At 42.0% G+C, this 26,515-nt stretch overlaps 3 protein-coding genes across 9 annotated transcripts in view; 1 reads left to right on the forward strand and 2 right to left on the reverse strand.

Moving 5' to 3' along the window:
• ncor1 (nuclear receptor corepressor 1) overlaps positions 1-300 on the reverse strand; it is a 50,373-nt gene extending 50,073 nt beyond the window's left edge. For both annotated transcript variants that reach the window (XM_072713751.1, XM_023833073.2), the window contains exon 1: positions 152-300. The gene's annotated coding sequence lies outside the window, so the exon portion shown is untranslated. The remainder of the gene's footprint in view (positions 1-151) is intronic.
• A 542-nt stretch (positions 301-842) lies between these two features.
• On the forward strand, positions 843-23,156 carry pigl (phosphatidylinositol glycan anchor biosynthesis, class L). Of its 3 annotated transcripts, XR_002840758.2 has the most exons (8): positions 850-1,193; positions 1,325-1,424; positions 13,336-13,426; positions 16,355-16,422; positions 20,180-20,211; positions 22,011-22,144; positions 22,741-22,953; positions 22,995-23,156. XR_002840758.2 is itself a non-coding variant. In XM_023833076.2 (7 exons), the coding sequence occupies exons 1-7, from the start codon at positions 896-898 to the stop codon at positions 22,867-22,869; spliced, it is 852 nt and encodes a 283-aa protein (XP_023688844.1). In that variant the 5' UTR covers positions 843-895; the 3' UTR covers positions 22,870-23,156. The 3 variants fall into 3 exon arrangements, 2 of the variants coding, with proteins under 2 accessions (XP_023688844.1, XP_023688847.1); XM_023833076.2 differs by having other exon boundaries at positions 843-1,193; positions 22,741-23,156; XM_023833079.2 differs by lacking the exons at positions 850-1,193; positions 1,325-1,424 and adding an exon at positions 7,156-9,568 and having other exon boundaries at positions 22,741-23,156.
• On the reverse strand, positions 10,803-26,515 carry cenpv (centromere protein V). 4 transcript variants are annotated; one of them, XM_023833081.2, is made up of 5 exons: positions 26,406-26,515; positions 26,115-26,210; positions 24,313-24,382; positions 24,050-24,164; positions 10,803-11,014 (listed from the first exon to the last, which is right to left on the reverse strand). In XM_023833081.2, exons 1-5 carry the CDS (start codon positions 26,435-26,437, stop codon positions 10,956-10,958), a joined length of 372 nt encoding a protein of 123 aa, XP_023688849.1. In that variant the 5' UTR covers positions 26,438-26,515; the 3' UTR covers positions 10,803-10,955. The 4 variants fall into 4 exon arrangements, with proteins under 4 accessions (XP_023688849.1, XP_023688850.1, XP_023688851.1 ...); XM_023833082.2 differs by lacking the exon at positions 10,803-11,014 and adding an exon at positions 12,506-13,393; XM_023833083.2 differs by lacking the exon at positions 10,803-11,014 and adding an exon at positions 12,506-22,118.

Raw genomic sequence — 26,515 nt, forward strand, 5'->3', positions numbered from 1 at the left:
AGCTGGCTAACCTCACCTCTGCATCCACAGCCCATGCGCCATCTTGCAGAGTCCAGCCTGTATAGTAGCATATCAACGCCGAGGCTTGCGATATGACTGTATTTACACTAGCGCATTGTTCTGTTCTGGGGATAAAACGACGGGCACTCACCTCATTTCACACAGAAATACAGACGTAACGGATGAAAACCGCCAATCCGTGCCGCTGCGATTCAGTCAAGTTTCAAATCCAAGAACGACAGACTACGAATGTTGCGGACAGAGAGCTGCGGCACACTGCACTGTAGTTGTCCTTGCAGGAAAGAACATATGAGTTTATGAGCAATTCGAAAATTTATTCGGTAGCAATGTTTTTTTCCCAAAGTAAATTTTATTTTGTAAGTACACTTTGAATTACAATTTAGTTGAACATCACGGAGATTAAAAATAATGCTATAGATTTGTCACGATTTTATGCACCAAATAGGACATCATTGTGTCACAGTAAAACCATCCCTAAAAGGTGCCACAAACTTTCTTGAGAACCTTGTTTCCAGTCACTCAGACTTATCATTTTTGATTTATAATTATCCATAGTTAAACATAATATTATCTAGTAATAAACTTATAGTTTTTAACACATCCTATACTTATTATGCAAATATTTAAAATAGTGGTTTCTATTACAACACGAGGAAACTGCAAGTGGTGTCAATTTCAAATTAAATTAGATTTTTTTGTCTACTGATAAGCGGGAAAACATTTTTATTTAAAGGTGAACACCGATAAAAAACAAAAATATGTTTCATTTCACTTTGGTGTTAAGTAAAGTATATTTTTTCCTTGCCGTTTTTAGTGGAACCCAAATTGCAAAACTGTTTGCAGCCACACGGCGTGTTTATAATAAAGGTGAACCATGTTTGTAACTATACTTATTTTAATTTTTTCTTTGTACTTAATTTTGACAAAAATAATTTTCTACCGATGTCGCAGTAAATATGGAAAAGAATGTTTAATTCGTTTGATCAGCAATCAACGAAACATTTCCTTGATCAGATCCTTAAACACTTCCGAATATGATAAGCTTGTTTCCGATGGTGTTCGAGCACTCCTGGTCACAGCACATCCAGACGATGAATGCATGTTCTTCGCACCAACTATACTGAGGCTCTTGGAATTAAATGTCTCAGTTCATTTACTGTGTTTGTCTTCAGGTAGGATTGTGAATTTAGCGAGTATTGAGAATAGCGTATCCCTGTAAGATGCTACAGTTTTACATTTTTAATTACTAAAGCATGGAACAAACTGCAGGACATATTATTAATACTTTTTTTTTGTGTTTTAGGCAATTACTACAATCAAGGTAATCAACGTCAAAAAGAGCTGCTGGACAGCTGTGATGCCTTGGGAATACCATCCTCTCAAGTTATCATTGTTGATAACAAGTAAGACCAATGTGGAACTTCTGCTTGGTTTTATAATACAGCCGCGAAGTGTAATGTATCACTGTGTGCAGGTTCAGTTAAGCCAACGAAGCAACTCAGTATTTACACAGTGCTGAAGGGTCTTATGTCTTTTCTTAAAACTAAAATCTTACTCACGTCTTCATTCTGAAATGGAAAAGTGTTTTTTGTATCCTGAAAGTTTATTAAATATCTCCTTTTATATATTATGTCTAAGTAACCACGATAAGATCGTACGTCCTAACAAATCACCAATATATGAAGACAATAAGTGAAGAAAAGTTTATTTGAAAATCACCTTCAACATTTAGAAAAGTACAGAAAAGCAATGTTTTTTTAGAATCGGGAAATATGGGTCACTTACAAGATTTATTCCTTAATGGTTTATTTAAAATCTCTTGCCCCCATCAAAAAAAAAACACCCCGATCTGGTAATGTTTTCTGTGATTTACTTTTTATTTAAAAATAGTGTGGCGAGAGACTTTTCTAAAATAACGTGTACAAAGACTGCCTTGTTAAATTGCCACGTTGTGGTAAGTTCAGAATAATCAGAACAAGTTAAAATAGGTCAAATGTGAAAACAGATAAATAGGCAGGTGAAAATAAGTTAATATGTTAATAATAAATGGTGGATTTGCGGGCTTTATGGGGCAGCCAGTGTTCTGTGACGAAGCAGCAAGCGGCTCATCCTTCGGGGCCCTGAGCACTCTTCCCACACCAATTACAAGCGATCAGGCTGAGTGCGGCCCCCCTGGCCCCAGCCTATGGGCTTGTGAGCGGACAGTAAGCTGGTCACAAATCAAATGCTCTTTTCTTACCAGAACAGGCATAAAGAATTATAAGTTGGTGGTAGTTCACCGGGGGGGGGGGATTGGTTAAAAGATGCTCTCTGAGGTCTAAGCTTATTGTCCTGATCACAGAGTCCCAACCTCCCGCAACCATTCAGGAGAGTGGAACATGGTTGCAGATCTGAAATTTTCTTCCTAAATGTGTCACACCACATTATGGTGCACGTTATGCTTGTTGTTGCACACTGAGTAACCTAGTTTTATAGCTAGGAATGAATATTTTACATTTGCATTAATTGATTTAGCAGACACTTTCATGCAAAGCATTGTCAGGTAAGGATCAGGTTGAGCCAGCATACCTGCAACAATTGAGGTTAGGGGCCCTGCTCAAGAGTCCAACAGTGACATCACTCTGCCAGTAGTAGTGCCTAATTTGATAGAATTACAAATACTTCACCCACATCCATACTCATTTTCTCAGTATGAACTGAATTTTATAGCTTTTTAAAATGTCAGAGGTTTTGTTTCCTAGCATAGATATCCTGAGATTTTTTATGACATTATTTTTGGTCAAGTTTATGCTAATATCATGAAACCATTGTGCCAAATGCTGCTGTAGCAATTTGCTACGGTTTCACACACATATATCCTAAAAGCATGTGACAGATTGAGTGAAAAGGGGACTTAAAAAGGCTGGAGTTGGGTCAGACAAATTAAAAGCATAAATTATGTCAGAACTTGGCTATAAGTTGATCCAAAAGAGTGTCCAGGTCAAGGGGCCCCTAGTACAAAGGCCTATAATAGAAGATCCTCTGGCTGCTTCCAGTCCAGACCACCCAAGTGTATCATCAGTGCCTTTAGTCTTGCTGGGGAGCCCCCTTCCAGATGGAAACAAAGGGGAAGGGTTTGCCTTTCAGAAATCCGCCTCCAGCACAGCAAAGAGCTCTTTCTGAAGCCCATAAGCAAAACAACTCTGAAATGCCTAGTGCAGGCCAGTTAACATTCTCCAATGTAGTTTGAAGGACACAGACAAGCCTCTTCACATCACTGTGGTCAGTTACTGATTGCATACTGCAATTCTTATTGCAGAGATGAACAGCTAATGGGCGGTATCTGCATGTTTTTCAGTTAGCTTTGAGCTGGCACATTCATCTGCAGTGATTACTGGGGCTAACAGGTCTGATATGGCATGCAAGACTAGGCAACATTGGAAGAATATTAGGGACACTTATTTTTTCCAAGTGCTGTTGCCAAGGTTTTAATCGATACAAGTGGATGATCACTGTCCAATATTATATTTTTATGGCCACAATGAAGCAAAACCTTAATTGAATGAACTATTATCCCAAAGGTAGAATGCTCCATAGAGTACTGTCCATACCACTTTACTGGGACAATGGTCATTTCTTGGAAGAGTGCCCCCTACTGGTTTGCTGAACCCACTTACTGCCATAACTTGGCTTTCCCTGGTAATTGACCATCACCAACCAATTGATTGCCTCAAGTCATAATCTGCCATCGTACAGAAAGGCACCAATTTTAACTCCAGTACAAAAGGATATACCAGACCAGGGAGGCTGGCTAAAAAATATTTCTCGGTTCACCATTTTGTCTGCCTTCTGTATTGAAAAATTTCATGCTCAGTTTAATTGTGTGCATGAATTTCTTGCATTCTGGTGTACTTTGCAGGGTTGGGGCCATTCTGGAATGCATTCATCAATTCCAGTCCAAATCAGAAAATGGAACTGGAGTTGGGATCGGAAAAAAAATTATGGAGAACAGAATTGGAAATGAATTCGAATTTCAGGGAGATTTAAATCCCAACTCCAGTTCTATTTCCTGATTTGGACTGGAATTGATGATGCATTCTGGAATGGCCCCAACCCTGGTACTTTGATAATTGGGAGGTCAGCTGGCTTGTAATATTTTCAGAAATGTAGATTTTGATTATTAATTCCTTAGATTCCATAGACCAGGGGTGTGAAACTGCAGTCCTGGAGGGCCGCAGCCCTGTGTAGCTTGGTTCTTTCCCTCTTCCACCACAAATGATTCAGCTCAACATCTATGTGTTAATTAGCATAAGAAGCTGAATCAAGTGTGTTAAATGAGGGGAAACCCAAAAATGTGCAGGGCTCTGGCCCCTCAGGACTGGAGTCTGACACCTGTGCCATAGACTGTCAGCATGAGAAGCTTATGGAAATGTTTTGATCTGCAAAAGAGGCTTGTCTCTCTAGAGTCTAGACATACTGTTGACATTGTAATGTCAATCATCCATTCTTGTAATGTAGTAAAAAAAAAAAAGTTTGCATAATTAAGACTGGGAAACAAATCTAACATTTGACAGTTATTCAATGATGCAGTTGTACCAAAAACCAATGTGTTTGAAAAGTTCTGGTGGGCCAGCGTTCTCCTGCCTGGTAAGGAAATTATCTCACAGTGCTTTATTATGAGTGATTCAATTGGCTTCTTATAATAACAGCCAGAAGAGCAACGAGGCTGGTTTAGTTTCCAAGGGAGGGAATTGTTCCCAGGTCCAAGAGCAGCTCTGCATCCCCATACAGGGTGAAACCCAAACCTCAAATATCTATCTCACATGATTCACATTCTGCTCACTGTAAATAAGAGTGCTATATTTTGGGAATAGATACACACAATTTAATTGATCAAAAGGACTGTCTAAATTTCAGTAATCCTCGATTTCAAGTTTATCTCAGGGCCAAGGTGAACTTCACCTTGACACTTCTTTTGACACGTAAATGCATGTTGCTGACTGTTCAGTGTCTAACACTGGAAGCCACTATGGTCTACTAAATGAATGAACATGGTCTCTTATTTACTGTAGCGTGGAATCATTCAGGAGATTTACATTTATGTGTAGTTATTCTTGCTAAATGTACTGTGAATTGTTTCTGCTGTTACTGCGATCAGACGCGGTTCTTTTCCCCCTACAGTGTCCAGTGTATTTTTGTCAGGCCATGAAAGTTATGTTGAGTAAGAAGTTGTGCTTGGCGCTCACCACGCTGCACTTGAATGTCCGGGTCTTTCACAGTGGATTCGGGGAAGCTGGCCGTGCCGCATGATTAGGGCTGGCTCCCAAACGAGGGCAGAGTTGATGAGCTTCTGTCCCTCCATCCAGCAGCAGACCTTGGCTTTGGACGGCCCCTGTGGCGATACTAGGAAGTCTACATGGTTCTGGGAACGTGCGGCTGTCTGTGTGTGAGGTTGCGAGCGGCGGGCTGCCCCAAACAGGCCTTCGAAACTGAGCGCTCGTTGGCTGCTGCTCACTGTAATAACCCTGCGTAACTGGCAGTGCATTCGAGCAGGCCGTCCCATAAACCCCTGGGCTTGTCTCTGTCTACTCTGATTTAATTTCAGTTTTAAGGAGGCACAACATCTCAGTGATTAACCTTAGAAGACAAAGGAGGTCTGAGGTAATTTTTCACCTTTAAATTATTAATGACCAGTAAAACACTTTATGAATTGATATTGTGACTCTGGCAGGGGCAAAAAAATATCACTGAATTATAGTAATACATTAATACTACCCATTTTCCATATCTCCTTATTCAGTACAAGGGGCCTGGAGCCCATCCCAGGTAGCAAAGGCCACAGGGCAGGGGACACCCTGGACTGGATGCCAGTCCATCACAGGGCACAGAACAGGGGACACTCTGGACTGGATGCCAGTCCATCACAGGGCACAGAACAGGGGACACTCTGGACTGGATGCCAGTCCATCACAGGGCACAGAACAGGGGACACTCTGGACTGGATGCCAGTCCATCACAGGGCACAGAACAGGGGACACTCTGGACTGGATGTCCCCTGCGTTTTCTTCAACAAAATAGGATGTCCTAAATATTAATAATAACATGTTCCAATGGTTGTGGTGATTTATTCAGCAGAAAAGCCCGTTTGTTTCTCCTACATGCCTCTAAGACTTTTATTGTGAACCGGGAATAGCATATCAGTGCAGATGAAGCATTTAAAGTGTCACATTTTACTATGATACTTTATCAAGGAGTGTCGTGTTTTATCACACAGTGCAGTGTGGAAACCCGCCAGGCTGCCGAATAATGCAGCAATAATGCTTTAAGCCATTTGACGATGTTCCATGTCCCTGACTCTCCTTCCTCACTTCTGTCTCCCTTCCCACTATGTATCCAGCGTCTGCACCCGGGAGCCTGTGGCTTCCTGCCCACTGTCATCAACCTTCCCCGGTCATCTTTACCCCTTTTAGATCCTATCTCCCACTTTGTTTACACTGGCCCAGATCACATCCGAATCTGATATCCTCCTCGACCTGCACGGAGTGTTTCTCACAGACGCGGCATCTAGGTCACTGTGACCCCCCTCCCCCCCCCCCATCCCGTCCCTGCTTTGTTTGGCAGCATTTTCAGGCCAAAAACAGGCTGCTTATGGCTCCTGTGTTGTCAAATCCACCTTAAATGTCCCTTCGGCCTGTTTGTTGATACATATTTTCCATACACTTCAACTGCCTTCATAGTGTCCAAATATCCCAGCAGAAAATAGGAGCAGTCCACACCACAGCCTGCTATACGCTATATATAAATATACAGTGTATATATATCAATAAATTCACATACACACACACACTGTATTATACCTCGGCCTATCTTTTTGTGCAACAGTGGATAGTTAAAAACCTCTTATCAATCAGGAGAGCAAAAAAACAGGTGGAGCACTTAAATGTGCTGCTTTAGCACTGGTGGCTTTAAGTTCTTGGTTAGCTGGTCTGTGCTGATTTAGGATTGACACCACCATTCATTTCTCCAGAGCTGTAATTGTCCAGCTTGTAAAGGTGTTGTTTTTTTCAAACTGGCACTCGTCTGACAGTTGATCTGCGAAACATTTAAGACATCCGTGTTAGAGTAAGTTTATGCAAATTGTTTTGTGTCTTGTGTCTTTGTGTTGTTTTGGGGAAGATGGTGGCGCAGGAGGTAGTGCTATCGTTCGGTAACTGGAGGGTTGCAGGTTCGAGCCCTAATTCCTCCTGACCTCATCAAAGTGTCCTTGAGCAAGACACTGAACCCCAAATTGCAGGTTTGGGGTTCAGGTTGGCGCCTTGCTTGACAGCCTCCGCCACTGGCGTGTGGATGTGTGTGTGGATGGGTGAATGTGAGGCATGAGTTGTAAAGCGCTTTGAGTACTCGTAGGAGTAGAAAAGCGCTATATAAATGCAGTCCATTTACCATTTGTGTGAATAATTACAGTGACTTTGCAGTACACTGATTCTTGGGCTAGTACCTGACTGGTGTAGAAAAGCCTCCCTTACGGACTTTCTGCCTCCCTGCTCCACTGAACAGGGCTATAGTGCTCACAGCTTCCTGGCCCCAGAGCATCATGGGTCTTTGTGAATAGCTGCCACATGACCATGCCCCAGTGCCACCAAGCTGTCCTGATGTGACTCGCCCCCCAGCTCTGTGGCTTTTTCAAAGAAATGTTATTTACTTTGAACACCATGATAACCCCCTTTCAGCGTTAATCATAAATCTGTCGTCTAAACACAAATCTAGGGTGTCACAAGGTCAGTGCAGGTTCAGGGAAGTGCGCAGCACACAGACATCTATATTGCAGGTTCAGAGAAGGACATGGGTCACAGACATCCAGCGCAGTGTAGGTTCAAGGAAGCATGCAGGTCACAATCATCCAGTGCAGTGCGGGTTCATTGAAGCACATTGGTCACAGACATCCAATGCAGTGTGGGTTCAGGGAAGCACGTGGGTCACAGACATCCAGCGCAGTGTGAGTACGGGGAAGCACGTGGGTCACAGACATCCAGCGCAGTGTGGGTTCAGGGAAGCATGTGGGTCACAGACATCCAGTGCAGTACGGGTTCAGGGAAGCACGTAGGTGACAGATGTCCAGCATAGTGCAGGTTCAGGGAAGCATGTTGGCCACAGATGTCCTGTGCAGTGCAGGCTCAGGGAAGTATGCGGGTCACAGACATCCAGTGTAGTGTGGGTTCAGGAAAGCGTGTGGCACGCAGACATCAAGTGCAGTGTGTCTTTAGGGAAGCACGTGGCACACAGATATCTAGCACATCAAGGGTTCAGGGACGTGCGTGGGTCTCAGCATGCATGTTCAGGGAAGTGTGTGGGTCTCAGCATGCGTGTTCAGGGAAGTGCGTGGGTCTCAGCATGCGTGTTCAGGGAGATGCGTAGGTTACAGGCATCCAGCGCAGCATGGGTTCAGGGAAGCATGCAGCACCCAGCGTCTAGTGCAGTGCAGAATCAGGAAAGTGTGCTGGTCATAGGAATCCGGTGCATCGCATTGCGGGTTCAGGGAAACGTGCGGGTCACAGATATCCTGCGTAGTGTGGATTCAGGGAAGCATGTGGGTCACAGACGCCCATTGCAGCGCACTGTGGGTTCAGGGAAGCATGTAAACTTGTATTCATAGTTTGCTACTATGGTCACTGGAGTGGGGTCTAAAGTACCACGAGTGACATACCAGGCAGGTCTCAATGGACTGTGGATGGTGATCAGATCAGATAAGGAAGTGGGTGAGTGTTTTCTCACTGGTTTAGAACTCCTGCCTCATTTAATTATTCATCGATTCAGAAATAAATTGCACAGGGAGATTTATGTACTGCAAACAGAGGACAAAAATAGAGGCAGGTGGTGGCACTCAGGGCTCTGACCCCGGTGTGTGGGCGCGTTTTCCTTTAAGTGATCCATGGAAACAGGTGGAAAGAGATTCCACAACGAAATAGGCCAGAAAACAGGAAATGGTTTCCTACAAGACCCCTGTTTGATGGCATGTGTCAAATATCAGTTTGGTAAGATATAAGAATTTTGCCAATCGGGGTATCAGTGCATGAAGGCTAAGAGGATTCCAGCCAAAGGGAAGGCCTTGTAAATGTCCGTGTCATTTGATTACCCTGAGCATGTGACCGCTCAGCATTTTCAGGGAGTTCTCTGTGTTTATTTTTGAAGTTAGTGTGACCTTAAATGTTCAAATATAGCACATTCCCTGAGTCTCGCGCCCGTGTGCAGTCCGTGCCATCCAGGGTTAACGGCGGCGTGTTGTTTCAGCTGCACCCGGAGACCAGGCACAGCAGCCAGCCAGCTTTTAAGGCCCCCGGCCCATGTGATCAGACAAACCGAGCACCGTCAGTCAGCCGGAGATGGTCCAGTAGGCCAAAGTTCAACAACTGCTTTCAGATGCCTGGAGGAAATTAGAGTCCGACATGCAAAGCGGGGGGAAACGGGGGCCTGCAGGGTTACTCAGGGCCATTTCCACCGTTACCATAGCAAAGCTTCTGTGGAGGGCATCCATTGAGTCCACATTCCCTGTTCGTCCAAACCAAGAAAGGTCAGCTACAGACTATTGTTATAACTTCTGTTCCTTTATCATTTTCAAATGCAGTCTGTAGTTTACAATGGACACTAAGTTAGCCTAGTAAACTTTGAGTACGCAACTCGGTTTAGAAAAAAAACAGCTTACGACAGATAATTACTAATATGTGACCTCCTGCTATGTTTAAGTTATGTGGGGTTTAGCCTGATATTTGAAGTAATCTGCCTTTTTCACCCAACAGAAAAGGTGGTGTGTGTAAGGTTGTTTACTTCAGACAGGATTGTAGACTGTGCTGAAAATGTGCAGAAGATCAGGTTTTTTTTATTACATGCCGTCCAGGCTAGTGTGTCATGCTGTGTTGTGCAGATTAATGGCTCGTAATCGTTGCGTCGTGGGGGCTCAGCCCAGAATGTCTGCTGCAGTTCTACTAAGCAGTACTCACCAAAACTAAAATTCTTATCTTAAGCATTCAGTAAGTTTGTTATATTTTTCAAAACGTCGGTTTGACCTGCTGACACTTGCAGTTGTTATCGAAGTCGAAGTCCCTGATGTTTGTGTTCACCTGGGTTCCAAAGTCAAAAATTTACCCAATAAGTCACCTAGAATTTTGACCTTTGCCTCTATTTTTTTTTTTTTAGTATTGAGGGGGTAGGGGGAGCAGAAGCACCCTACTGAGAGGAAGACATGGTGGGGGTGGGGGGGGGGGGGAATTGCAGTTGCTTTTAACCTGAGCTCTGTGCATAGATAGCAGGGGGCTTATTAACATGAACTGTCTGAGCCCCCCATAGCTGTGCCAAGAGCTTGATTTGTGCTCTGATCCATCAAACTCTCAGACGGGCACCCCAGCCCCGTTTCATTGTGGTGGGGAGGTGTGTGGGGATTTCGGGCCCCCATTTACCCCTGATATGTCCTGTGGCTGGAATCATTCATCTTTCCAATGGCCCACCGACCTTGGCCTGTGTCTCCATGACCTTTAACCTTTAACCCTCTCCATGCCAAATCACTGCTGGAGTGAAATAGTCTAAATGCCCCCTCCCCCAGTCACGTCTTAATGCTTTGTTGAAATTCTGAGGCTTCTTGTGAGTGTGTGTGTGTGTGTGTGTGTGTGTGAAATCCAGATGAACGCTTTTACCATCTAACCTCATTTCAAAGGTGATGTCTAAAATCATTTGCATTTTTTCTGTGCACCAAATCATTTTTAAAGAGGCTTTGCTCAGTCTGATGATTTTAATGAGAATGCCATCAGCCCTAAAATCAGTTAGTCAGTACAAAAGAGCCAAAATAGCGAGGCCAGTTCTGCTTTATTACTGTTGGGTACTTCATCCGTCTTTGGAGCGTGGATGTGGATGACAAGCAGTTACAGTGGCCCGTCCAGCCTCTGGGTCCTGTGGCCACCGCAGCCTCAGTTTGTCCAAATCAAGTCGGACACGCTTGGCTGGCTCTTAAATGCCTGTTTGATGTCTGTTAGGAGAGGAAAGGCATGGTCTGGGAATGCTGTGGAACAGCCCAGGCTCACAATCAATGCACCAAGCAAAAGGTTTCATCTGATTCACTGCAAGTCATCTTATTAATGTGGTGCCCTACAATTAGCCATCATGTTAGCCACAGCTACAGACTTTTTCTGATGTGGTCTCGTGATCCAAAGCAAGTGCTGTCCTTATCCTGTAACCTCTGGAAGAAGTCCAAGCGTCCGAGTCGTGGTGAACTCCGGTAACCCCGCTGATGCCGCAAAACGCACGCAGTGAACTTGGGCAAGAGCAAAGGGCGGCGTGGATGGTGGCATTCATTGTGAGCTGACAACTAACAGCGAACGGAGACTGGCTGCAGGATTTCAGAGGACACCAGGCAGTGGCTGGGCCAGGCGTCTGCACTGGGGCAGGCCTGCAAACTGGCACATGATGCATGGACAGAAAGAAGAAAGAGGGTTTATCTTGGAGATGGGAGTGGAGAAGGGTGTAATAAAAGTAGCAGGAAGAGAGAAAAAGAAAAACAAAAGACGGCCATTTTGGTGTTACCATGAAAATCATGCGCAAGAACGAGAATTAGTTCTAGATCAAAGACCATGTTCTTTAACGTTATGTCAGGGTCTCGCCAGGGGGGGGGGGGGCAGCCAGGATGAGCAGGAGTAAGGAAGAAAAAAACTCCTGTACTCACAGATATGTGAGACACAGCAGCATAAATTGGCAGAACAGGTACTATATTTATACATATATATACACACGCACACACACACACTACCATTCAAAAGTTTGGGTCACAAGAAAACATACATGAAATGTGTTTAAATAAAAAATATAGCTCAAGGAATAGGAAATAGTCATTGACAAAGTTAGAAATAGTCATTTGCAGCAATTACAGCCTTGTAGTCTCCAAACTTTTGAACAGTATTGTGTGTGTAAGTGTATAAACACACACACACACACACACATATATATATATATATATATATATATTTTTTTTGTTTTGTTTATTAGCAAGAACTAGGATGTTCAATGGCAGTGGGTATCATTAAACAACAATGAAGAATGTTCAGTTGATTATCCCAACTTTTAAGAAGTTTCATGTTCACCATACATACAAAAAAAACACTACTACATTATGTAAAAGTACAGTGTGATTGCATAGAGCTAAATTCTGTGAAATAATTTTAAATCCATAAACCAGTCTGAAATCACAGTTCTTGTCTGACCTGTGTTCAATGTCATTAACTGAATGGAACGGCCTTATCTGCCACAGAAGGCATCTTTTCAAAGAAGCGACATGGGCCTAAAATAGCACCACTGGGACAGAGAACCGGGATCCTGCTGAGTGGAGCCAGGATGCTGTAACTCAGACCAGCCAAACCTCTGCAGCACTTCAGAACAATCAAAAAGCATTGAACACACTGCATGGAACAATTCATACAGTTTGAGGATAAAAATGACAAAAGGATTATGACTGTTTGATGATGGCTTCAAGATTCAAGATCGTTTATTTGCCAGTTGTAAATCGATACATAGGAATTCTTACTTGCACCATCCGTTAGATAACATCATGTGACATATAACAGGAATAGACAGTACAAAATGACATAAAAGCATTCATAAAACATGAAAATAGGCATAAAACTAGGAGCCGCAGAGGTACATATATATGGCTGAAACAGAAAATGTGGCTCATGTATAAATTAATAAATGTAGAATAAATTACTGAAATAAGAAATATGGCAAGGTGGAAAGTATTTTTCTGTCCAGTGAAGTACACTGTGCATTTATGAGGTTACAGTGCTTAAACTGAAAAGAGGATTTAGGAACTAAATCCAAAGGGGAATCTTAGCTTGCCAAAAGGCAGAGATGAAGGGGACTAAGATGCTGTCTGGGAGATGCCTGATGTCCATGTTACTGGACTGTACTTAGAGTGGAGTATTTCTTTGCAGAGTTTGCCTGAGTAATTTGTGGGATATGTTTAAGGGCTGGTGTTTTACAGGCAAGGAAGACCTTTGGGGCTCTGTGAGGCCTCTTAAAAGGTTACACTTGGAAGATGATTCAGTAACACCAGGTCCCTGAAGTCCACACTACATTCTGAGCCTCTCCTGTCTTAGATCCTCCCTGGTGATTGACCCCAGTAACGAGTCAAAATGTATTTCTGGTTGGTCTTACCATTTGCTTGTTTTTTTTCACAAAAGTCTGCATTTATAATGACTTCTGATTTTACTAGTGTAATGAAACAGCATGAGAGATCCTGAGATCCTTGTCACACTACAAACCGTTCTGGGTTGTGTACTGAACACTGCCATCTTTCAGAGAACTTCCAGACAGTCCTGCTGTGGAATGGAGTATCCAGCTCATTTCCTCCCTGGTCCTGAAGCAAGTTAAAGAAAGTTCCATCAACCTGGTGAGGCTAAAACTTATGTGAATGTGGTCTGTTTTGATGCGCTCTCTTCCATGTCCAGACACATGCCTGACAATGTCAGCAGATGGCATGAAGGTATGAGATCAGGAAGATACTAAATCAGCAAATCCCAGCAGGGTAAACTCTTTCAATAATTATCCATCTGGGTAACAGTGACATTTTCATCTGCAAAGGGGTGTCTTATAAAACATGAAACAGGGATGCTTTCTAGAAGGAAACATTGGGTCCACAGCTAGCCTCCAGACTACTAGCTCTGGAACAGGCTGGATATATTTAAAATTACAAGGGATTCACACCCAAAAGTGATACTAAGATCACCACTAGAAGATTCCTTATGTCTTAAAAGGAAACTTCAACTGCATGTGACTTTTCTTTGTTTTTTATTGGATGTGTTCTGGTTTCCATTAACCCTTGGTGTGAACCGTGTACTAGAAAACAAAACATGAAAATATTAATTTTTTGGCCATTAATATTTAATTTAGATTCCCACTACAGTAAACGTCAAGAAGAACTTGTGGATTTTTAAAATATGTTTTCTGTGGATTTCTCCTTTAAGTACAAGATGACCGATCCAACAAAACTCCAACAAAATTAATAAATAGAAATTGCATAATTACAGGGCTTCTTTGGACTTGGTGTCTTTCCATTTTCTGACTCTCAGTTTCAAAGCAAGTTGTTTTCCTTCAATTTTCCGTTTATATTTTAAAACTGGGCCCGGGGCTGTTTAGTGCAGCTAGCCTCTAAACTAGCAGCTCAATAAGAAGCTGTTTTCACCTCTTTTATGGAGACTAAAGCAGCCTGTATCAGCCTCTCTGTTCTGAGTCTCCCTCACCAATGTGTGGCTCTGTCTATGAACAGACAAGACCTCCAGCACAATGTTCTGATAAAATGATGATGGCTAATGTTCAGAAAATGCTCCTCTGTTATCAAGAGGCCGACCATAACAGGGAAAAAATCCACATGGATATTTTAAATGTACAATGTATTTGTGCATCTTATATCTGTGTAAAACTTGCATTGATAGCTGGATAGTATTATCTTGATGGCAGTTATTGATAATTATTTGCAAAGTGGTCTCATAGTCCACACACACCTGACCATAAAATGTCTGCTTAGCAGCCTGTGCACTTGTCTGTGCATCCCAGTTTGCACATTTTTCTCTCTGTTTATTCAGAGATCTTTATCAGGCTCTCAGAATCCAACGAAATGTTCTTACAGCATATTTCCAAAAAGAGACTGTTGTTGAAACCTTATATAAAACATGTTCTAATCCAGAAGCAAATTGCTGCTGTAGCAGACACTGTACAGAGGTCTTGTTGTAAACAACATTTAGGAAGAAATACAGAAACTTTAACAGCAAAAGTACTACAGATGCTGGCCAGTAAGTTTGTTTTTATTGTACAAGATAACAGATAATGTCTGTTTTCCGGTATGTTTTCCATTTCCACTCTATAATAACATGCAGAATTATGTATTCACATAATGACCTTCAGATGGTTGTTGAATAATTCTTTCCAAATTAACATTTTTGCAAAAACTCTAAGGAGTATATCTTTTCATGTTAAGGTTTCATGGATTTCGGACAAATTTTGACCGACTGAAACCGGTTTGACTTCTTTCTTTGGAAAAGCCTTCAAACATTTTAGTGTTTTTTTTGTTATTAGGCAAACCCACTTCAGTAATTTCCTGCCTTGTGGGATCAGGAATCACAACATAACAGAACATGTATTCCCTCCTGGATTACAATCAAAATGACCAATTAGTGTCCAGCTGTTGGCGATTAGTGCTTCTGTGTTATGCCTTGTGCACCCTATGGACCTGTTAGACAGTCTATGAGATTCTCCCCTCCGTGGCTCTGTGTACATGTATGTGCTGGCACAGCAAAAGTCTCTTGGACTCTCTCAGTCTCTATACATAAAAAAGAGAATTCTGGGAAATCTATGGACGCAAATGCCAACTCCTGCTTTCTTTTGCAGATGTTCACTGGGACAAAAACACAGACACTTCAGCACGTGGGTCATTCCCACACACTTTCTGTATGTTTTTTTCATCCCCTTGTCGATTAAGTTTCCCTTTAAGCAACTCCCCCAGGGAGCTTTTTAATTTCCTGTTTATTTTGGCTACAGCTGACACTTCCGGAATATGCATTCACCCCCCCCCCCCACGCCCCCGCCCAGTCTTAGACTCCCAAACCCAGAACCGCAGTACAAAATGTTTTCCTACTGGCATAGGGACGATGCCAAAATGTTTAATTTTTTTTAATCTTTTTTTTTTTCTTTGCGCAAGCAAGCATGTTGCCCTTTTGTATAGTAAATGGGAGTCGGCACAGCTCTGCCTTGCCTTTGTTTACTTTCTTTCACTTTTGCCCTGGTTTTAGTTTTATAAGGGAAGCATAGAGCTGGTTAGGGACTTCTAAGGCAGTGTTCCATGTGTTTGCAGACCCCACCGGCTCAGCCCCGCCTCCTTGTATGTCATCCTTCACACACTTTCCTTGATGGACTTTGACTGTGACCACAGTTTACACCTTGCTTCCAACAAGCAGGCCCACTCTCTCTTTTTCCATAATATTACCATGGCGGGGGGGGTCCTCACCTCCATTGCCTTCAGATATTCATTCTTTCTTTGTGTCTTCCCTTTTTCCCTATTTCATCTATTATGGTCTATAAGGGATGTAGTCATAGCCATGTCAAGCACCTATAGGCGCTATATAAAGATACATTAAAGTTGAATTTATGTCTTGTCGTTTCCTGATTCTTGTACCAATTATATTTTTGTGATGTACCTTTTTGATTGTCTCTTATGTGCTATGTCCTGCTATGGTCCTTGTGAATATATGAACAGAGCAAATATCAAATAATTATTTAATTAAATAATGTGAGCATCCCCAGCTAAGTTGCTGTATATTTACAGGTGCTGACTTTTGATGTCTGCGGTGTGAGCGGTCATGCCAACCACACTGCAATCTACAAGGCACTCAGGTAATATCACCATCCAGCCACACATCTATCCATGTGTCTGCTGGTGGGTATGTGGGCCGACAAAATGTATTGTTGGGGAAGTTCCCTCCCCCCAAAAGCTATCATGCCATCATGGCCAGAAATCCACGGTGTTCCCTGCTTTGAGCCCTGTGCTTTCTGTAATGTAACACTGTTATTAATAAAAAATAATACATTACAGAAGCAGCTTAAAATCCACGCATTGTAGCTGAGCTTCAGCAACCAGACACTTTCTCCTGTACATTTTTAACAAATCAGTAACATTAGTCCATCCTGACATCTTGCAGCATTTCAGTTATTTGTTATTCCCCAAAATAACACCCCCCACAGATGCATATGCCTGTAACAGCAGCTCCATCGTAGCTGGATGTCCTGCTGTCTCATTCAAACAGGAACATTTTGTTTGGACCAATGACCAAATGGGGGGGGGGGGGGTGTTAAAAATACAACTAAACTTCTCAAACTCGCGGATCTCGCTAACTCCTCGATAGAAATGCCATTGAATTAAAATATGGCTGTACCTCCTATAAGAGCATAGATACAAACGCGGCAGTATATAGCCTATATACGCATTCAAACCTGAACCCATAAACCAGTGGTTCCCAACCTTTTTTGGCCTGTGACCCCATTTTGACATCACAAATTTCTGGCGACCCCATAGACATTTTTTTTTCTAGAATTAGTTTTTGATCATGTTTGTTATACCGTGTTGCAAATACAGAGTAGCCAGATTAGTGCACAAAGTCACATTTTATTTTCCCTGATCACATGTACAATTAGGCGAGCTTGTCTTTACAAGGATGAAGGTGATCGCGATCATTTTATTTGAACTCATTTATATTTATTAAGGATGGGCCGATCCACATTTTTTCAGTTCCGATCCGATTCCGATACACAACTGCCGATAACGATACAGATTCAGATACAAGATCCCTTTCTACTTTGTCATACTTTTATATATTAATTTTTAAGCTAGTAATTACAGATGGAAAAAATGTATGACAAAAATATTTAATTAGGCTACTACAAACATACATAACGTACTGTTCCACCTCGTTTGTACGTCTTGTTTTAAGAGTTTTTGAGGCATTTGCAGTTAAATATGAATAGAACAAGTATACACAAGTGGCGAATGCTTAAAATTTTAACACAATTTTGTCCCATTGGCGTCAGCTCAGTTACACTTTGTTGCGATAGCAGCCGCTCTTGTATCACAAGCTGCAACAAGTTCGCAAGACAGTCCAGGTTAGCGACTCCCAAGTCATTCATTGCTTTTTTTGTCTCGCAGTTGCGTGGGCTTTAAGTGGGATTGTCCATTAAACGCTAATCGCTGCAAATCGCTATGCTACTGGTTTCTGTTAAAAGCGTAAAATACTCCCAGATCGTCACGTCTTATCTCCTTATGCTCCTCATACTGCGAAGGGTATGCGCATGACGTCACAGCAGGCGGAAGTCACTGTACTCACACCCACTGAGTAGCAAAAAAGACTGAGGGGCAGCGTTAGCGTTCGATTTGAATGCCGCAAAAAACACATGTAAAATGGGAAAGAGCTGTCATGCGATTGATTGTACAAATAGATTTAACACGAAATAGGAGCTATCTTTTTAGAGATTGCCCAAAACTAAATAAGTAAGTATAGGACGTGGATCGGTCGCGCATGGCCGATACCTGATCTGTCAAATAGGTCTGGATTGGCGCCGATACCGATCCGAATATGGGATCGGTGCATCTCTAATATTTATTGATATCTATGAACGTGAAAGAATACAGTTGTTTAAGATTGTATGTGGTGTTTTAATAATAATTTTTAAAAGAATAATAATTATAATTTGCACTTCATAGTCGTAAATGCTGTCCAACCCACATGCAAAGCCGCTTGTTGAAAGCTGCGCCTCTCAGACCGCGGTAAATTTCATTCTGGAGGAGAGGTGCATCCGCCCTCTTGCTTTGCGGTTGCATCAGGAATTTTTAAAGCAGAAATAGCGCGGTTCCGGCGATACGAGTGAGCCATCCCATTACGCAAAAAGAATGAATGAATTAAATAATAATGATTATCTTTGTCAAGTAGTTCCACCGTTTTTTAACTGCGGATTAAAAGTATGTCTGTGAAAGGTTTACCGATTCGTACATAACTTTTTTCCAGTTGAGTGCTGTATTCATTGTTTCAATGCAGCCAGTTTTTGGATAATGGGGAACGCAAATTAATTGTCCAAAACGCAGAACAACTTTTGGTTTTGATGTCTGTTACAGAGACTCTAAGGAGTGTTTACAGAGGTGCATTATACTGCAAATAATTATTTGATTTAAAAAAAACTCTGCAAATGGAAAAAATAAATGGCTGTCACAATATTTACGGAGTGTCTCACAGCGTTGGTATGCAGCTGTGGACGAGCCGCAACCGTAGTGAAGTCCGTAATGAGCTTCTCCTTTCTTGCCCCTGGGCTTTAATGCTGCATTCCATTTGCCCTCGGAACTCGAATTCCGAGTTTTGAAGCCGGAAGTGACGACATGCGCGCTTCCGTTTCTCGGAGATACGACAGCACAGAGCATAGGGCACAGAGGATCCCGAGTTCAGAATCCAAGATGGCTGCGCCCTTTATCAACAGAAGGGAAAGTTGTAGTTTTATCCTGTTTAAGCACTACTTCTCATTTGTGGCTCATTGACTCGGTCGTACACACTATACCGTCCAACTTATCTGTGGACGTGTTGCTACGGAGTTTTATACGTGAAGCACCGCGCGTAATGTGTTATCAAGTGATATTGCTAACAAAGGCTACCAATTATGAATTAACCTGGCTGGATTTCATGATTAGTCGGATTATCTGTCAGATTTACGGTAGTTTGGGCTAACTGTAAGTGAACAAAGATAAAGGCCATTTAAACTGAGGTACCTTAAATCCGACAAGTTGTCCGGCTAAGCAAAAAATCTTGTGTGGGTCTGTGGTACAGTATTACTACTTCCTTGGCAAATGGAATTTTTTTAGCGGATGTGACGTAATCTCGAAATCCAAAAATCGGATCCCGAGGCAAATGGAATGCAGCTGCCTGTGTTCTGACGAGTTGAGCTACCTATCGAGACGTGCTATCGAGCCTTTCTGCGCATGTGCAGTTCCACCGTTTTGGGATTAGGGTTAGGTTTTAGGGATTAGGGTTGGGGTTAAGGTAAGAGTTTTAGGGGGTTAGGATTAGGGTAAGAGTTAGGGTTAGGGCTATCGATTAGCACTACGGTATCATTTTTCGACAAGGCAGCATATATCGACAGAACACCGGCCTTTTTTCCCCCGTATCGCTGCCTTAATTAAATTGGTACCGAAAGCCGGTCTGGCGTGCCAAGTAGGACACTCCTTTACATCTCCTTCTCCAAAACCCACGGTAGCTTAAAAATGTTAACCTTTATCCCACTTGGACGGTTGTCAGTCGATCAGATTAAATATTCTGGTCAAAAGTAAAATTTAAATTGTGCAGATTGACACGTTAACGTGTTAAAATCAGTGCCGGTTTAATGTGAATTAGATTTTTATTATTATATTTTATAAACGAGATGCGTTTTTATTCTGCTGGGCAGGTGCTACGTTGCCTGGGATGGGATGACTGGTGGCGATTTCTGTGGCTTTAGGGATGGCGTTCGATGTGATTCATTACTATCTGCCTGTGCGTTACAATAACAACTGCACGACCTTGCTATTTACATATTTCTTAATCCACATTTTAGGGAAAAACACTGTCCTGTTTTGCAGGTATCTGGGTTCAAGTGGAAGAATTCCTGATGGTAAGTTAATCCTTTTTTTTTTACTTTGGGGAATTAAAAAACATATGTGAATAACCTGATTTTTAAATGACAAAACATCGTGAAATGAAAATTGTTGGATGCAGCAGGTGTAATAATCGAGTTCAATTTTTCCCATTTCATATGTTTTTTTAGAGATAATATGGCTTACATATGTGTAGTTATATAATATGTGCACTAATTTGTAATACGTAGTAATACATCGCCTATTTTTTTAAATGAAACTTTTTTAATTTTTCACCCCGGATTATTAACCTTTAAATCAAATTCATAAAAAAGGTAATTCTGCTGATCAACCATCTAAACTAAAGCGCCATCTGCTGGTTGGATATGAGTAATATGTTTCTGTTCACTACCACTGCATTTGGAGTAGAATGCGTGCAAAATGGTGTGATGGATGGATGGTAGATAGAAAAAGGGTACAGCCCTGGTACAGTTTTGTTCCCTAAGATACAAACAACATTATTGCACCCCTAATGGTACAAAAATGTTCCTCAGAGTCCATTTCTGTACCTTAAATTAGACTAAAAGGTACATTTACCAACAGCTAGGGTACAACTGGTAGACCATCGAGACAAGTAATCATACCCTCAAAGGTACAAATTGGTACTTTTTTCCCTGACAGTGTATATAGTTCAATTTCGGCACACACTTAATCAACTTATAGTTTATGTGAATTAATTATGTATACTAATAAAGTTCTAAAATGCTATTCATAAGCACTCCCAGCTGTTCATCACATAAATATTACCAAAGGGAGACATAGATAGGATCTTAAGACATAGGACAGTTCATTTGGGTCAAACTGACCAGCCCCCAGTAACCATCACAAAACATTCTGGCATATAAATATGCACACCCATACCCCAGGCTGCTGTGGTGTGTGGGACATGGGAAACAAAAGATTTAGCAGTATAGGTAAATTACATTTTGTAAATAGGATCATGTCTGTTTTTTCCCCGGGATTTAATTGCTGCCCTTGTGTTTTGTAGTGGTATGCTGTTGCTTTTTATAGCTGAATCGGTCCCCCTTGCATTTCACTCTGTAAGCTCAGGCCTCTCTGACTCCTGTCTTTTCCCCAGGCCGCCCTTGTACATTTGGTGTCACATTGATGCACATTGGGCTCATTCACTGATAACAACGGCTGTTTGCATATCAGTTTTTTGCATGGAGCAAACTGCTGACACCCAGAAATTTTCCATAGATACAGCACTGACCCTTGGAGTAATATACACTACAGGACAGAGAGCACAGGTTCAGTTGGGGATAAAAGCCATAGTTTGTCTATCATTGGTTAAGTGTCATATGAATATATCTGTGGGTGGTGCGTTGCTTTGCAGGTTAGGATTCATGATCAGAAGGTCACTGGTTTAAATCCATTGGCTGGCAGGGTGATGTCACTATTGAACCCTTGAGCAAGGCCCTTAATCCCATTTTCCACTTGTGCGTCACTTTTTACATTTTGCAATCATGCAATATTTGCACAGTTTCTGTACACTACACGTTGTTAGACTGTTATGTGTTAGTCTTGTGATAATTTATGTAGCACCTTGGTCCAAGAGAAACACTGTGTACTGTACTCAACTGTGTATGGTTAAAAATGACGTCGAAGACCTACTTGACTTGACTTTGGATAAATGCGTCAGCTGAAAAATGTGATCTTATGTATGTGTGTGTAGTATTTCTTCATGAAGGTGCCCAGCAGTCTGATCACATGTAGCAGATGTAGTAGATACCCTGGTATTTATTCAGCCATCTCTCTCCACTCCCCTGTGTAACAGGATGCTGCTTCCTCTCCCTGCAAAGTGTCAGCATGATCAGGAAGTACCTCTCCATCCTGGAACTGCCCATCAGCTGGATCCTCGCGTCAGACTACTCCACAGTTGCCGCTTTGAAAGAGTACAGGCGAGCCAGGGTAAGAGAGCTGCAGCGTGAGCTCATGCGTGTCAGCATTTGCAAGCTCAGTTCCTCTTTTACAGGTAATTGTTCAGTGGTTTAGAAAATGTGCTGCCCCCTGTTGACCTGGCAGACTCTGGCAAGTGCACAAGTATAAGCTGAAACTATACATTTTTCATATATGGTTTACGTATGTTACTTATTCTTATGTATGAGAACCTAAATACTGTCTGAGTGTTTACATATGCATCCATATAGAGATTATCACAAGATATGTTTGGATAGTTTTTGTGGAACAAAAGCTAAACAGCTGTCTTTAGATACAGCAGAAAATGAGGTGATCATATATATATAATATATATAAAAAAAAATTTCTCCCTCTACAAATATATTGTATGATTCTGTAATGAGAGGATGCTAGCAACATGCTCAGCTGTCATTTTAGCAACTTTGAAGCTGTATGCAGCTGCCATAGGGATTGCATTCACACATCATACCCTGGCAGCTGTTCCTTAATCAAACCAGGGCCTGATGTGCTAATGCTGCTTAGCTTAGCATGCTCCAGTGGACATCCAGCTGAGTTTGCTTGACACCTCCCTTCTCTGCTCGCTCCAGGCGGCCATGCTTCGTCACCGCAGCCAGTTGCTGTGGTTTCGCCACCTCTACCTGCTCTTCTCGCGCTACATGCTCATCAACACATTTCAAGTTATCGCAGCAAAGGAGAAAGACTTGAAAAGCCAGTAGCTGTGGGTTCTCAAACTTGGGAGCCCCTGCCCATGAGGCGTCTCTGTAACACATCCTGATGTTGTGACATCCCACAGCACTGTGCATGATTTGACGTGACTGCGTCACATGACAAGAGTGTGCATCATGATGCGACTGTGCCTCACAAAACAAAACTGTCACATGATACAACTGTGCTTCACGTGACACGACATTTAATGTGTATGATAAAGTAGGAAAAACAGCAAAATTACAAATGGGTCATGTTATGAAGGTATTTTTTTGCAATAAATCTTTAAGACCTTAAATTTCTAACTCATATTTTGAATATGGCTAAAGCAATGTGTAAGATTACTAAAGAGATTCATCAGAGACATAAATTGAATGACTTGTCTATATACAAATGAACCAAATTATATGACACTGTTACACCCCTATACAACTGCAATGCTATCTATGTACAAGCTGTAATTACACAGAGGTTCAATAAAGCACTGGGTGGGGGGGGGGGGGGGGGCTTGGTTTGGATAAAGGTTGATATATATATATATATATATATATATATATAATATATATATATGGCATCTTGGAGCCACTAGTCCACCCAAACAGCATATCTGAATCAGCACATGCTTGAATCCAAACCAATGTATATTTTTGGGAAGGCAGGATCAGACAATCCCTGGAGAACTTGTGATTAAGGGACTTGCTCCGGGGCCAATGGTGACATAACTCTGCCAACCCCCTTAAGCCACACCCCGCCCCAGTCATTCATGTGATCTGGAATAATAGAAGCAGCTCTCATGAATGCTGAAAGATACTCCAAAACTGAAGCAACATTGCCACAGTGCATACAAGGACACCTGTTAACAATAAAAGACCAATTTGACTATTCAACTAATGAGCCAAAGATCTTTTGAAGAAGGTTCATTCAGGTGAAGGCTTGGACATGTTTCTGATGGTCTTATGATTTTGCATGCTCTCCTCCCATTTTACTCCACAAAAATTCTCCACGGTGATGCTGCGCACTGTGCCTTTGTCCAGGCAATGGGGTGCCACACCTAGGAAAGTACAAGCCTGTAAACCCCCCCTCATCTACCACACACAATTCTCTTAAGAAATAGGCTTTGTACCCCCTCAGACCACCAGATGTTGCCAGTGGCAGACTAAGTAACCTGGTTCACTGCCTCGTCCTTCTTACCGTATCCATCAGGATTGGATCGTGGGGTGTAGAAGCTCTGAACTCCACATGTTCTGCAGAAGGTGTGCTTCGCAGTGTGAGTATTAAAGGTATAAGTGGTTAGATTTTCCAAGCCCTGTGTCACAATAGAAAAAGATCTCAGGATCAGTTTAGCAAACAAAGTGTATAAGTATTATCAGTCAGCATGTTCTCATACTCCTGGCATCAGACATGTCAGCAAAGATCTTACTATAAGGGGTAAAATGAACCGTCAAGACACTCACCTGTAGGAGAGTGAACTGAGAGCTTGGCACAATGAAATGATGGTTTTGTTTTTTGGTGCAAATGCTGCAGCTGTTTGTGGAGGGAGCAGGAATCAGTCATTTTTATATACAATTTGTGAGCAAGAAATGTGCAGAGGAATTTCCCAGTCAGGATCAATGGAGTACACCAATCCATCTATACAAATAAACAAAGAATATATATATATATATATATATATATATATATATATATATATATATATATATATATATATATATATATATATATATATATATATACATATATATATATATATATACACACACACACACACACACACACACACACACACACACACACACACTCACCTAAAGGATTATTAGGAACACCATACTAATACGGTGTTTGACCCCCTTTCGCCTTCAGAACTGCCTTAATTCTACGTGGCATTGATTCAACAAGGTGCTGAAAGCATTCTTTAGAAATGTTGGCCCATATTGATAGGATAGCATCTTGCAGTTGATGGAGATTTGTGGGATGCACATCCAGGGCACGAAGCTCCCGTTCCACCACATCCCAAAGACGCTCTATTGGGTTGAGATCTGGTGACTGTGGGGGCCATTTTAGTACAGTGAACTCATTGTCATGTTCAAGAAACCAATTTGAAATGATTCGAGCTTTGTGACATGGTGCATTATCCTGCTGGAGGTAGCCATCAGAGGATGGGTACATGGTGGTCATAAAGGGATGGACATGGTCAGAAACAATGCTCAGGTAGGCCGTGGCATTTAAACGATGCCCAATTGGCACTAAGGGGCCTAAAGTGTGCCAAGAAAACATCCCCCACACCATTACACCACCACCACCAGCCTGCACAGTGGTAACAAGGCATGATGGATCCATGTTCTCATTCTGTTTACGCCAAATTCTGACTCTACCATTTGAATGTCTCAACAGAAATCATCAGAGACTCATCAGACCAGACAACATTTTTCCAGTCTTCAACTGTCCAATTTTGGTGAGCTCGTGCAAATTGTAGCCTCTTTTTCCTATTTGTAGTGGAGATGAGTGGTACCCGGTGGGGTCTTCTGCTGTTGTAGCCCATCCGCCTCAAGGTTGTGTGTGTTGTGGCTTCACAAATGCTTTGCTGCATACCTCGGTTGTAACGAGTGGTTATTTCAGTCAAAGTTGCTCTTCTATCAGCTTGAATCAGTCGTCCCATTCTCCTCTGACCTCTAGCATCAACAAGGCATTTTCGCCCACAGGGCTGCCACATACTGAATGTTTTTCCCTTTGCACACCATTCTTTGTAAACCCTAGAAATGGTTGTGCGTGAAAATCCCAGTAACTGAGCAGATTGTGAAATACTCAGACCGGCTTGTCTGGCACCAAAAACCATGCCACGCTCAAAATTGCTTAAATCACCTTTCTTTCCCATTCTGACATTCAGTTTGGAGTTCAGGAGATTGTCTTGACCAGGACCACACCCCTAAATGCATTGAAGCAACTGCCATGTTATTGGTTGATTAGATAATTGCATTAATGAGAAATTGAACAGGTGTTCCTAATAATCCTTTAGGTGAGTGTATATATATATAGTAATGTTTTTAAATTGCTGTTTAAATAACCCCGTTATTGTATTTGTTTTTGTATTAGGTTTGATACTTGAGTTTTTCATATTTACACTTATATGTGACTTACTGCATTTTAAGTATTTCATCTGGCACGCGACATGTAGGCGTTCAATCGTAATGAAAGTAAGGCTGTACTCTGTCGGTGACAGCGTACTACAATTAGCTACGGAAGATGGACTAGAACTCACTTGCAATGGAAGACGAGAAGATCCGGGGAAGTTAATACCTGGAAACGCACCGCACCGCAATGGCATCCACCCATATGCATCACCAGACCGGAGGCACTATTGCAGTATAAATACACAGTTCATATGCAAAACATATCGCTTGCTGTCCCAGACTATATTAATACGTGTAATTGCTCCTATTTGCATATATGAATTCGATTTGGTATTCTGACAGCACAATTCGACAAATCAAGATTCTAATTCTTGTTCTAATGTATTCGGCATAGTACGGTACAGTTATTTTCTACGCACCTCTTTTCGTTTCCGTCCATTGCAACCTCCATATTTTAGACTTATAAACTTTTAAATGACCGGAGACCGCCCCTCCCCTCCCCCATATGCGTCATTTCCAGTCATGTGGA

The sequence above is a fragment of the Paramormyrops kingsleyae genome, chromosome 6, assembly GCF_048594095.1.
Source record: "Paramormyrops kingsleyae isolate MSU_618 chromosome 6, PKINGS_0.4, whole genome shotgun sequence".
In the NCBI taxonomy this organism is placed as follows: Eukaryota; Metazoa; Chordata; class Actinopteri; order Osteoglossiformes; family Mormyridae; genus Paramormyrops; species Paramormyrops kingsleyae.

Excerpts from the sequence above, each read along its gene's own strand:
- pigl (XM_023833076.2), top strand. The coding sequence starts at position 896 with ATGTTTGTAACTATACTTATTTTAATTTTTTCTTTGTACTTAATTTTG. Across the intron at positions 1,425-13,335 it reads GTTATCATTGTTGATAACAA|AGAACTTCCAGACAGTCCTG; the intron begins GTAAGACCAATG and ends GCCATCTTTCAG. Across the intron at positions 20,212-22,010 it reads AAGTGGAAGAATTCCTGATG|GATGCTGCTTCCTCTCCCTG; the intron begins GTAAGTTAATCC and ends CCTGTGTAACAG.
- cenpv (XM_023833080.2), bottom strand. The coding sequence starts at position 26,437 with ATGGAGGTTGCAATGGACGGAAACGAAAAGAG. Across the intron at positions 24,383-26,114 it reads CTTCTCGTCTTCCATTGCAA|CTGCAGCATTTGCACCAAAA; the intron begins GTGAGTTCTAGT and ends CTCCACAAACAG. Across the intron at positions 23,910-24,049 it reads ATCCAATCCTGATGGATACG|GTGTGGCACCCCATTGCCTG; the intron begins GTAAGAAGGACG and ends GTACTTTCCTAG.